The 13,427-nt window shown below is 37.6% G+C and overlaps 1 protein-coding gene across 1 annotated transcript; it reads left to right on the top strand.

Annotated features, from left to right (window-relative positions):
* Positions 1-4,138: 4,138 nt before the first annotated feature.
* Positions 4,139-11,045, top strand: LOC141519912 (bone morphogenetic protein 7-like). The gene is made up of 5 exons (XM_074231872.1): positions 4,139-4,409; positions 6,832-6,974; positions 8,127-8,243; positions 8,699-8,903; positions 10,597-11,045. The coding sequence occupies exons 1-5, from the start codon at positions 4,139-4,141 to the stop codon at positions 11,043-11,045; spliced, it is 1,185 nt and encodes a 394-aa protein (XP_074087973.1).
* The last annotated feature ends 2,382 nt before the right edge of the window (positions 11,046-13,427 follow it).

Here is a 13,427-nt window from a genome sequence, read left to right as displayed (position 1 = left end):
TTACCTTTGTAATCTTCAGAAATTCACTGAAGTTCTCTCTGCCTCTTTGCTTGGACTAGATAATATTAGAAGGTGGGGATGGTTAAAATCAGGGAGTTGGGTTAAATAATTTATAAAGTCCCTTTCAATTCCAAGTATAGGGGGCTTCAGAAACAACTCTTGATTAAGGCCCCTGTGCCCTTTCTACAGTTCTTTCCCACCCCAAATCTCACCCTTCTTCAAGTCAGTTTTGCCCATCAAACTAACAGAGATTTACTTTGTCTCTGCTATGGTAAGATACTTAAACAGTCTCTGCTTTGGTTCTTCCAAATCTGTAGCTCATTTGATCTTACCGCCCTTCTCCATATCGCCCTCACTAATTACCATGAATCTGGAATGTCCCCTGTGAATCCTGGAAGCTAGACCTGCTTCTGAGGTAGCAATTTCTTGCAATGCCATTATTGACTTTGTCTCTGGCTACTCCTCTTCCATATCATTCTGTTAGACCCTGGTCATCAAATCTGTCCCTGTTTCTATAGTTTCCAGTGGACTGAAGGCTTGTGTTACATTTTCAAGGTTTACTAATTTCCTCTCTCATGCCTTATTGCAAAATAATAAGTGTTAATACACCAGAGAATACTTAAGTTAGCAAATTGTTATATTTGGTCTGAGGGGAAAGAACTCATTACTGACAAGGGAATCAGGGAAGATTCAATGGATGTAAGAGTGTTGGAATTGCGTCTGAAAGAATGGGCAATGATTTATCAGGTGATGAGAGAGAGAACATTCTATCCAGGTAGAATTGGGGGGGAGGGGGTAAATCATGATAACTAGAAAGACAGATCCTTGGAGGTTTGATTTAATTATATAAGTGCTTATATACTGGTGGTACAGTGAATCGAGTGTTAGATCTGGAGTTGGGAAGACCTGAGTTCAAATCCTGCCTCAGATACTTCCTAAGGATGTGAACCTAGGTAAGTTGCAAAGGTCACTCTACTTGCCTCAGTTTCCCTAACTTTAAAATGAGCACAGTAATATCACCTACTTTAAAGGATTGTTGGACAAATAAGATAATATTTGTAAAACACTTAGATATGTAGTATGAACTTAATAAATGATTATTCCTTTCCTTTTCTCCCTGTTTTCCAAATTCTAAGTAGTGTTTCTCAACCTGGGGCCCAGAAATCTAATTATATTTTTTATAATTTTATTTCAATATAATTGGTTTTCTTTGTAAATCTCATAATTTTATTTTACAAATTTAAAAATATTATTCTAAGAAGAGGCCCATAGGCATCACCAAACTGCAAAAGGAGTTAGTAACACAAAAAAGTTTATAATAAAAAATGATTAAGAACTTTTTTATATACTTTTTTCTTTTTAATTAATGCTTTTTTGTTTTGACACAATATCCCTTCATCTTCTCCCTTTTCTCTCTCCCAAATATTTAGGTAGCATCCATCCCCATCAATAAACTGCATTCCATGAAATATTGACTAGAGTTTTGATATCCCTTAAAGTTGGCTGTATTTTCATGGTTTGTGGTAATGTATATTATTCTTTTGCTTATATTTTCTTCCCTCTTTAGCACTTTTTGTTAGTCTTTCTTTTTTGATTCTAAATCTTATTACATAGTATACAATGTAAAATATTCTAATATATTAACATATCATAATTTGTTCATCTGTTTCCCCCATTTGGGTATCTTTCCCTCAATTTTTTGTTATTATAAATAATGCTGCTGTTCCTAAGATATTTGTACATATGAACCAACTCTACTATTTTTTTTTTTTTTTAGTTTTTGCAAGGCAAATGGGGTTAAGTGGCTTCCCCAAGGCCACACAGCTAGGTAATTATTATTAAGTGTCTGAGGCCGGCTTTGAACCCAGGTACTCCTGACTCCAAGGCTGGTGCTTTATCCACTACACCACCTAGCTGCCCCCATACCAACTCTACTATCTCTGGGTCAATAGTATGACATGGAACACTTTTTTTAGGTTGGTATAATAACATTTATTAAAAAAATAATTTTATGGATTAATAGAAATAGTAATGAACCAAAGAATTAAAATGCAAGCTACATAAAAATCCCAACAAAACCTTGAATGGTTCTAATGTATTCATTCAATAGCTAACTGAAAGTCCAAGAAAGACAACACTCCCAATATAATAAAATACAGCAAAATAATCGATAAGTTTTAGTCATCCAAATTGTGGGGTTTCCATTTTGTAGCTTTCTCTCAAACAGGAAAAACAATTATTTTTGAATGTTATATAACATACAAATAAAACAGTAGAAAAATACATTATAAACTTGTAACAAGTTATACATACATTATCTTACATGTGTCTCATAAAAATACATAGGTACATATATAGCATGAAACTCCTAAGATAATAAAAAAGACAAAATACAGGCATAGGACACTTTCTTTCTTTTTTTTTTTTAACATACCTTCAAGTGCCAACCTATGTATTTACCTTTAATAGTCAGCCAAAAGAAACAGTTAGCTCCACAGCAAAAGTATTTGTTGAGATAGCATTTTAGAAAGAGTATTTACAAAATTTGACCTTAATGAAAATAGTTATAGTCTCTTACAACTCTATATAACATCGATTAGGAAGAGTAGGTAGGCACAAAAAGTAAACCAGAAGAGAGGCAGACACCAAGGGACAGTATGCTTCCAGCACTTCATGGCTACAATGGTCTTTCTGTATTTATGGTGTTTTCATTATACTCTGCCTGGATGCTACATATAGCTTATGGCTAGGTCATTTAATCAGAATTCCTGATCCCATTCCTCTTCATGGCTCATTAGTCAGGACTTTCTCTGTTTTTGACTCCCAAGAGATGACCATATTTAGCACTTTCTCCTGCCTCAGCACCCAAGACCAATCTCTTTCTTCTTGGGCAAGTTGTTCCAATGCAAGTGACTTGTGTAGAATCAGACAACTAGTAGAAGCATGTGAGGGTTGACCTTTTTCTTTTTGACCTCAAGTCCAATCCTTCATCTACAATGCCACTTGACAGCCTAGAAACAGGTAAATTCTCAAGGACACTTTCTTAAAGCAGATTCTAAGTGCTGAAAATCACTATCGTGTTCACATCTGGACTGAGCCCATTATCTCCAATAAATGGAAAGCTCATTGAACTGGATATCATGGGATCATACCATACCATTGATGAAGAACTGAAAGGGACCTTGAAGGTTGCTCAGCCTTAGTCTCTCATTTTGTAGAAGAAACTAACCTAGAATGGGCTAGCCCCAAGTCACACAAGTAACAAGTTGGTAGAACAGGGATTCAAATTTGGTCTCTCCAATTCCAAATCCAGTCTTTCTACTACTAGACTGCTGCTGTCAATTAGTGTTTATTTTTGTGGGTTGGGTACTGTTTCATCTGCCCTTTGCCTCTATGATCTTAGCAATTTGTGGCTGCCGGAGGTCTCCTTTTCCCATTTCCCCTGAGGATTCTTGAAATATCCTTGTAAGTTCTTGGGGTTCTGACTCTCAGTGCCATCTTCCCCTGGAGCAGGTGCAGGGAATGTCCAGCCAGAGGGGTCAGTGCAATCATTTGATCTGGTGCCACCAAGGCAACCATAGGCAGGACTCAAATTCAATAAATTTAGAAGTTTTTTAAGGGGTGAATTAATTAAATGTTTGAGCAAATATGGTAGGCTAATTTTTAAATTGATAATTTTGTATGCCCTGGGAAAGATGTAAATATCCAAATGGCCCTTAGCAGAAAAAAAAAGATTCTCCACTCCTACCCTTGAGCATCTAGATTGAGGAAATGAAAGCTAATGTCCACTCTCCCTTCCTTGGCCTGGATCCAGAAATTCTTTACTTTGACCTTTTGTCATGCAAATATATCTCCTTGCCCCTGCCCCTGTGATTATGATTAGTTAGCAGTCTGTTCAGGTCCCTTATCTGGTGGGAATCTAATCTGCTCCTTGTAGTCTAAATCCTAATGGGAAATGACTGATACAAAGCATTAAACATCCATAAACATTCACTCCTTACCCTAGGGCTGCTTGAGACTTCATAAAACCTTACTGGTGACATCTCAGCTACCTGCCTAGGCATTGAAGCATCAAGACATCTGTGGCTTTCTAGGTGCTTAGCAACTCTGTCTATGTGGACTCTGTTCTCCAGGTGCAATGACAATGGCCCTGCTTTTGAAGAGCCTGCTGCTTCTACTTTGCTGCTCAGGGATTCTCTCTACCCTACCCAGGAATTGGAAAATGAAAATGTTAATTGATGAGATGGAGCACCTCTTTACTATGGAGGAATTAGACCACAAATCTGGGGCCCCCCGGAAACCACCCACATTCATGACCAACTTGTTCCATCGGGTGGCCCACTCCAGTGGCATCAGCAGGACTGAAGGTGCTCTGATAGGAAACATGGTGAGAAGTTTTGAAGATAAAGGTGAGTGTGTCGAATCTCCCTTAGAGCTGGAAGAATGACGCCTTACATGTTCCTAGCCCTTTCTCCTCTGCTCATTTAAAAGGACCCAGGATCTTGCAGGGCAAACAAAATGACTCATTGGGTTAGAACTTTGGACCTGAAGGCAAAAACCTAATCCAGTCCCCAATGCTTATTAGTTATGTCACTTTAGGCAAACCACTCTCTGGCTCAGTTTTCTCATCTACAGAATGGGGGTGATGATAGCACCCTTCTCCCAGAATTGTTGTGAGGATAAATTGAGATAATATTTATAAAGAACTCTGCAAACCCTAAAGCACTATATAAATGCTAGTCATTATTATTATAGTTGTTGTTGGAGTATAGAATTATAGAATTATAACATATTTTCAATTCCACCTTGATTTCAAATACAAAGGACAGGGAAAATGATATTAAAGGACCTGATTTTTTTTTTTTGCTTGAGAGTGGGAAAAATGTATCAATTCCGGTAATGAATCGGGAATGGGACTTGAAAGAAGTAGGATTTTAATTTAGTATCTGCTCTTTCTGTCTCTTTCATCTTATAATTATTCATTTAGAGCTTAAAGAGGCTCTGGAGGACATCTAACCTAATTTCTTCATTTGACCAGTTAGGAAACTATGATCCAGACTGGTTAAAGTCATGAAGATAATAAGCAGAATCAAGATTCAAACCCAGGTCTTTTGACTTCAAATAAAAAAAACACAACTTTTTTAGTGAATACTTTTGTTGGGTGGAGAATGGGTGGAGAGAGTTAGTGGTACTGGAATTTTTACCTTGAATATCCTGGGAGTTGAGTCTAGTACTGTATGTATTTATTTCAAGACTCTTGACCATGGAAACAGGAGGAGAAAGGAAGGAAAGAAAGTTGGAAGGAAGGAGGAGCAGGAGTGGAGAAAAGAAAAAAGAGGGAAGAAGAAAAGAAATAAGGAAAAGAAGGAACAAAAGAAAGAAACAAGTATTTATTGAGTGATACTGTGTGATTTATTAGTTGGGTGACCCTGGGCAAGTCACTTAACCTCTACTACTTCTCCCCTGGAGAAGGAAATGACAAACTGCTCTAATGTCTTTGCTAAGAAAAATTCATGGACAGTATTGGTGTGCTATGATACAAGGGGTTATGAGAGCTGGACATGAGCACTTTACAAGCATTATCTCATTTGATCCTCTCAACAATATTGGAAGATAGGTGCTATTGTTCTACTCATTTTTAGTTGGGGAAACCGAGGCTGAGGGAGCTAAGTGACTTGCTTAGGACTATACAACTACAAAGCATCTAAGGCTGGATTGGAATTTAGGACTGATTTCAGGCCCCATCCTCTATCCTGAGTCACTTAGGTGAAGAACCAGGTCATGAAGTGATTGTGAAATGAGTGTATTTGTGGGTCCATTTGGAAGGATAGTAGGAAAAAGAGAAAAAGGGAGGAGAGATATAGTACAATTGCTTTAGATAATGACAGGCTAAAGTGAAGATGAGGTAGACTTAGACTTGTTTGATGGTAGTGATGATATTGGTCCTTCATTTTCAAAGAAGATCATGGCATCAAGGGGGTGAGATCATGAGAAGCCAGTGAATTGGGTTTGATGCTGTGCTGAGCCACCAGCTTTACTTTCTTTTCTGGATCCATCTGGGTCCAGTGGTCATATATGAAGTGGGACAACTGGAAATGGCCTTGGATGCAGGGTTGACTTGCCCAAGGTCACAGTGCTAGTAAGGGTCTGAGGCTAAATTCGGACTCAGGTCCTCCTAATTTCAATTCTGACATTCTATCCATTATACCATGGTAGTAGGAAAGGAATCAATAGATAAGGAGAGGATAAACTTTTTGAAGAGAGTGGGGCCAACTGGGAAACCAATTTTTCTGGAGAATATGGCATGGGAAGGATTGACCTTTCAAGAAGTGCCACCATTCTGTCAGAAACTGGTAAAGAGGAAAGAGCTGAGGATATCAAGCGGTTTTGGGGTGAAGAAAAAGGAAGAGGAGAGTGCTCATAACTAGTGATTTTTATTGTCTTAATTAGATTAGAGGTTCTCAGTTGATAGAGGAAGTGGGATGTGGGAGACTTGAAGATAGGTTTTGAGTGCTGACAAATAAATAATAAGTAAAATCTCAGGGGTTAATGGATATCTTCAGGACAATCAAAATCAAATCTCCTTCTTGTTCTGTTTTTCCATTTAACTATGTCAGTCTGCATATGTTAATTATCTACTATTGCTTCACTTATACCTGTTCTTTGAACCTGGTTGACTGTGCATTTTCTTCTTTCTACACTTGAGTCTTGGACATTCACTGACATGATGCACTTTGACCCACCAAAAGCCACTAGAAATTCCATGATCATGTTGATCACTGTTCATGGAGGTTCTCATTAATATGGCTTTCCTTCACTGATCTTTTGCAGTGCACATCAATCATTCTCATTTTTACTTCAACCTCTCTTCTGTTGGAGAACATGAGAAGATATTAAGAGCTGAACTCCATGTATTTAAATTCAGACAATCACAAAAGTTTTTGGATGAAGACAAGACTGTTCATTATAGTAGAGTAAGTATGAGAATCTTTGTCATGGAATCATAAGATTATCTCTAGAATTGGAAAAGGCTTTAGAGATCTTCTATAAACATGGACATTTTACAAATGAAGAAACTGAGACCCTGGGTGTTGAGCCACTTGCCTAAGTTCACATGAGTAGTAAATAGAGGAGCCAGACTCATGGATTCCAAATCCAACATCTTTCCATTATGTCTTGATAATTAATGCTTACAAATGTTTGAAATTAAGTTAGTCTGTTTAGCCTATCAGAAAATATTACTAGCAAACCCAAAATCATAGAGATAAAATTAATTTTTTCACTTAATAAAAATGCAATTATGTCAGATGCTCATAAGTATATCTATAGAATCTATAGGCAAGAAGATAATATTGGTATATGCTAGTCATAACTACTTTAAACATAGTTGGAGGAAGTGATTCTGGGGAGGGGTTCAGGAGGGACAGTTGGATATAATCAGGATAGAAATTCCTTTCACTGGTGCAGAACAGTAATTTATTTATGACTTAAAGTCTTAACAAAATTGCCACAAAGGCAATATGTTCCTGATGTAGGCCTTGAACACTGGTATTCTTGACTCCAGGGCCAGCCTTCTACATGCTGCTTTCTCTTTTTGGAGCTTAACAGTATGAAGAAATTTAAGGAAGAGGCATTTATGGTATTTTCTAGGACATTCCTGCTCTGCCTTGTTTAGTGTATTGTTAGTAAGAGCATTAAGGTGGTAAGTGGCATCTCAAAAGAGCTTGAAACTGGGAGATAAGTATTAAGTGGGGTTAGTAAGTGACTAATTATAGAAGAGATGGGATAGTGAGTGGTGAGGTGGAAGAAGGAGAGAGAGAAGTTAGACGTTACTAAAGAAGGCAATTTCTATGTTTCAAAAAATGAAAATGACCTGGTCCCTCGACCCAATTGTTCAATTTCTTGGTGTTTTGGTTGGAACAGGATCAAGTCCTAGAATAACAAGATCATTTTAATTCAAAATTCTAACAAGAATCTCTGAGCTTATCTTGTTTTTATATATTCATACACACACACACACACACACGCACACACACATGTGTGTGTGCGTGTGTGTGTGTGTCATTTGTGAGTACAGAGTCATGGTAATTATCACTTAGTTATTGGTTTTCTTGTTGTATTCCCAGGTGGAAGTCCATGAACTTTTAGGTTCCACACCAGAGGCTGAGCGAGGTAGTCTTCTTAAATCTAGGAATCTGTCTCTGAGGTCAGAAGGCTGGTTAGTGTTTGATGTCACCCAGACGGTAAGTGGAAAAAAAAGAAACTCTTAAATTATAACTAGGAGCTCAGAACTAGGACTATCCTAAGATGTCTAGTATTCACAAATTCAACAGAAAAACAGAATATTATCTCTGCTCAGGTCAGTATTGAATTACTGATTGATGGAGCAGCATTTTGTGTGTTCTAAGTAGCTTTGTGGATTTAATTGGGGGGGGTTGTTGTGGTGGTGGTAGTAGAACTTTGCTTTCATCTGTATGAGAGACCTTCTTGTACACAATCTTCTTCTACTTATTCAGGAAGGATACAAGTCACCTTCCACTTGTAATCTTGGAAAGTTGCTTGGCACACTGAAAGTTCAGTGAGTTGCTCATGTTCACACTTAAGTCGGAAGCAAAACTTGAACTCACATCTTCCCAACTCTTGTTACTTTACCAACTGTGACTCTTATACTTATGTCCTGTGTATATGTTGTCATTAGGTAAATGATTGGGTTCATGGAAACTTGTCTGATCGGAGCTTTTTGGTACTCACCACAAAGAATGTTGGCCCGCCCTTGAATTATCACTATCATAGAACTGATCGGAAGTGGAAGAATAACGAGAACAGGAATTCTTTACTTGTTCTCTTTACCCAAAATGAAGACCTTGGACCTCTCAGAAATGGATACATGGCACCACCAATGAGTAAGAATTTCTTTGAGGAAGACCTTTTAGTTGGCTCTTTCCCCTAGTGAATGTTCTTGTTATTTTCCAGTTGGTTTCACCAAGTTCTCATGGAGTCCGTGACTCAACCAGTTAGCAACATCTGTTGCCAGACCACTCTAGGGTCAGACACATTATCTTGTGAATGAATCTTATATTTTTCTTGGGATGGAGAAACAATAGCTCTTCTTTTCCACCCTGAAGTGGGCAAGTGTTAGAAAAGCTTAGTTTAGATAAAAAGAGACTGAGAAACATAAATGGGAAAATGAGAATGCCAATGGTATCTTGGAATAGGTAATTGGGATTCCATTCTGTTGAACAGCTACTAACCAAACTCAGGGACTAGATTCATAAGTGAGCCAATTCACTTTGCAGTGCCCTACATCCTAATCCTAAACCAGCCATTTTGAAATTATAGATCATTGACCACAAATGATTCTGTGAAAAAATGTATAGAGGGAAGATCCCAAACCCACCCATACTTTGGAAAAATAACTAAAAGTTCTTGACCACTTGATGTTAGGTCAGCAGCACCATCTTAGCTAGGGATCAAAAATTAATGTTCATATCAGAAAATATTTTGTAAACTCTCGTAAAAATCTTTGTTAGTATATAAGACTTTTTTAGTATAAAAATCCCTAAAGAGTGAACATTATAATGGGGCAGCTAGGTGGCATAGTGGATAAAGCACAGGCCCTGGATTCAGGAGTACCTGGGTTCAGATCTGGTCTCAGACACTTAATAATTACCTAGCTGTGTGGCCTTGGGCAAGCCACTTAACCCCATTGCCTTGCCAAAAAACCCAACAACCTAAAAAAAAAAAGAGTGAACATTATTACATCTTTTATATTTGAATCTCTAGTGCTTAGTTGGGTACTTGATACATAGTAGGCACTTAACAGTGCGTATTGATTGATTGGTTTATCCAAAGATGCAGAATTCTCGCCTGAGTTCACTTTGGCACAAACCTTAGTAGGAAAACAAATGTTTCAATTCTCATGAGAACTTTTTGTCTGAAATGGAAATGTTTCTTAATTGGGCAAGACACCATGTATCATGTCTTGAGATGGCTGGCCCAGGAGAAAGATTCTAATGAGATGAAGAGAAAGAGGATTTCTGTAGATCAGGAGTTTTTAACCTTTTTTCCTGTCATGGCCCCCTTTTGTAGTTCTGATGAAACCTATGAATCCTTTCTCAGAACTATGTTTTAAAAATTAATAAAGTAAAATGCATAGAATTACAAAGGAAGCCAGTAATATTGAAATACATTTATCAAAATTTTAATAAAACAATAAAACCCAGGTTAAGAACCCTTGCTTTAGATGATTTTGTTACCTTGCCTTCTAGCCAAATCTGAAGAGACAATCTGAACAGTGACTAGAGAAGACAGAGTTATAAACCAATTTCTTTTTCCCCCCAACATTTCCTCATTGTGAACTTCTAGAACTAACTCTATTAGAGAGAAAGAAAGTAAGATGCAGTAAGGGGAGTGAAGATGAACTAGGAGTTTTTGGATGGAGATATTGAGTCTAAAGTTGAATCCAGAAAAATGGGAGTAGTCCACAGGAACTGAGAAAATACATGTGTTAAGGACATGTATCGTTAAAAGATTTACCCTATGTGTTGCTACTTCAGTTTCAAGAGGCTAAGTAATTCCTTGTGGTCTTTTTGGCAGTGTTTCAGTCGGATGGACAGATGAATTCTAGCTTTTTGGACTTTCTTGGCCTTCCTGAGTCACCTTCCAACCTCAACATTAGCCATGGTGTCCGGAAGCCCAGAAGCATCGCTAAGAATGAATCCATTCCTAAGGGCTGCCAGAAGGCTCCGCTCTATGTTGATTTTGAGAAGATAGGGTGGTCAAAATGGGTCATTTCCCCCAAAGGATACCAAGCCAACTACTGCAGAGGAAAATGTTTATTTCCCTTGGGCCATGGAGCAGAGGCCTCCAATCATGCGTGTTTCTTGTCCTTTGTAGTTCGCTTCAAGCTAGACCCAAATGTTTCTAGGCCCTCTTGTGTCCCTAGAAAGCTCAATTCCATAAATCTCTTGTATTATGATGATTTTAACAATGTTGTCCTCAAACAGTATAAAGATATGGTGGCTGATAGCTGTAGCTGTCAATAATAAAAGTCTACTCATTGAGTCATTTCATATAATAACTCAGAAAGGGGTTGATAGGAAAATGGAAAAAAGACACTGCAGACAATGACATTGCTACTGGTCATTCTTTTGCAGAAGGCAGTGATACAGAAGGGAAAAGAATCATTGCCTTAAGAGTAAAGTCTATGGTTCTACTGCTCTAAATCTCATTTTTCTCCTCTGTATAAAGGACATTGTGATTCTCTGCCCTCAAGTTTGTAGGGATCAAGTGACAAAATACATATGAAAGAACCTTGGAAATTGTAAATTTTAATGCAAATGTATAGTATTATTGTTTATTACATCCTTTTATAATTTATAGACTCTGTTATGGTGCTATTATTTTTCCTTTTTTTGTTCTTTGGCCATTTAAAGTTATCTGATCCTTTGTGATGCCATTTGGGGTTTTCTTGGCAAAGATGCTGGAGTGATTTGCCATTTCCTTTTCCAGTTCATTTTTCCAATGAGGAAATGGGGCAAACAGAGATAAGTGGCTTGCCCAGAGTCACACAACTAATAAGTGTTTGAAACTGGATTTGGACTCAAGGAAATAAATCTTAACTCTGGGTCTGGTATTCTATCTACCTAGCTGCCCCAGTTAAGTGATTTTTTTCTTAGGTTTTTTTTTTTTTTTTGCAACGCAATGGAGTTAAGTGGCTTGCCCAAGGCCACACAGCTAGGTAATTAAGTGTCTGAGACCAGATTTGAATCCGGGTACTCTTGACTCCAGGGTGGGTGCTTTATCCACTGCACCACCTAGCCGCCCCAAGTGATTACTTTTTGCTAAGCACTAGAGATGAAAAGAAAGGCAGGTCCCTGTCATCAAGGAGCTTACAATCCAATGAGGAAAGAAACATTCAAACAACTATGTAGCTACAAGATAAATACTGTGTAAATGGAGAGAAGGAAATCTTAGAGGGGGAAGGGATAGTGGGTGAGTGGGGGAGATTGAGACATGCTTTTTTGTAAAAGATGGAATTTGAAATGAGTCTTGAAGAAAGGAAGCCAAGGGAAACCTAAAAGCAAAGGTGAGGAGGTAGAACATTCCAGTCCTGGTAGATAGCTGTGGTCAGAAAGTTAATATGACTAGATTGTACAGTATGTGGAAAGGGTCAAGGATAAAGGATTTCCAAAACCAAACAGAGAATTTTATATTTGATGGAAAAATTAAGTCATTTCCGTATCCTAAAGTCTTATTTTATAACCCTACAGGGATTTCTGAAAGGAAAAGTGAAATGATGAGTAGGGAAGGGTAGATAAGAGTGAAATGGTTTATTTTCATGAACTTTCAAGTTTCTTCATTGCTCTACTGCTTCATTATAAGTGAACTCCCTTTATTTTATGTGCCTGAAAAAGGATCCTGAGCTAATTTTCCTGAGTTTAAGGAATAAAAGGATTTCAAATCCTTGTAAATAAATGGATGATTTTGTGGGGACAGGCCAGGGGTCATATGCAAGAGAGTAAACCTAATCCTTGTCCTCCAAGTCACTTTGACTCTACATCTAATGCTCTCTCCCTTATTGGCAAAGGCAAAACAGGACAAAATGGCGCTTCCTTTCACCCCAGCTGCTTCCAGCCTATAGGATCCTGGAGGAATGTAGACGTTTCTAAGGACTAACTTGCTTACCTGTATTTGTATTTCCTGTATTTGTATGTGATGTATAGTTATTACTTAATAAATGCTCTTTTTATCCATCCATCCATCTGTCCATTTGTCTACATACATAAAATTATATATGTAAACATATATTAGCTTATGCATGCCTATAAATATAAGTACTTTATGATCATAAATTTATGACATACACATTACATATATTTATACAATGTGATTATATGTACACACATGCAATTGTTTATTAATACATTCATGAACTTGTAAACACACACATTCATAAACATCTAAACACATATATGTTTATAAACAAAGATAAAGCCAGCTAGGTGAAATAATGAATAGATGCTGGACCTGGAGTTAAGAAGATCTGAGTTCAAATTCAACTGCAGATATTTGCTTGCTATATAACCGCGGGAAAATCACTTAACCTCAGTTTGCCTGTGCTACTATAAAATGAAGATAATAATATCACCTAATGACAAGGGGTGTTGTGAGGATCAGATGAGATATTTGGGATGATCTCAAATGACATAATATTTGCATAGTGCCTGATGCATAGTAACCACTTAATAAATGCTTAGTCCCTTATCAGTCTTCTCCAAATCTCCCACCAAAGGTTAGGACTAAGCTTTCATTGCCACGGGGAAAAGATGTTTTAGTGGTGAAGGGCTATGAGAAAAACAATTCTCATATTAGATCTCATTTTCAAAAAAAAAAAGCGACTTGGCTGACAAACTTGAGTTGGTCGA

The sequence above is a fragment of the Macrotis lagotis genome, chromosome 4 (genome assembly GCF_037893015.1).
Source record: "Macrotis lagotis isolate mMagLag1 chromosome 4, bilby.v1.9.chrom.fasta, whole genome shotgun sequence".
NCBI classification, from domain to species: domain Eukaryota; kingdom Metazoa; phylum Chordata; class Mammalia; order Peramelemorphia; family Peramelidae; genus Macrotis; species Macrotis lagotis.
The sequence above is the reverse complement of the archived record's forward strand: the minus strand, read 5'-3'. Positions and strand labels throughout refer to the sequence as shown.

Coding starts and splice junctions, on each gene's coding strand:
- LOC141519912 (XM_074231872.1), top strand. CDS start 4,139: ATGACAATGGCCCTGCTTTTGAAGAGCCTGCTGCTTCTACTTTGCTGC. Junction 4,410..6,831: donor GAGAAGTTTTGAAGATAAAG/GTGAGTGTGTCG, acceptor GATCTTTTGCAG/TGCACATCAATCATTCTCAT. Junction 8,904..10,596: donor ATACATGGCACCACCAATGA/GTAAGAATTTCT, acceptor TCTTTTTGGCAG/TGTTTCAGTCGGATGGACAG.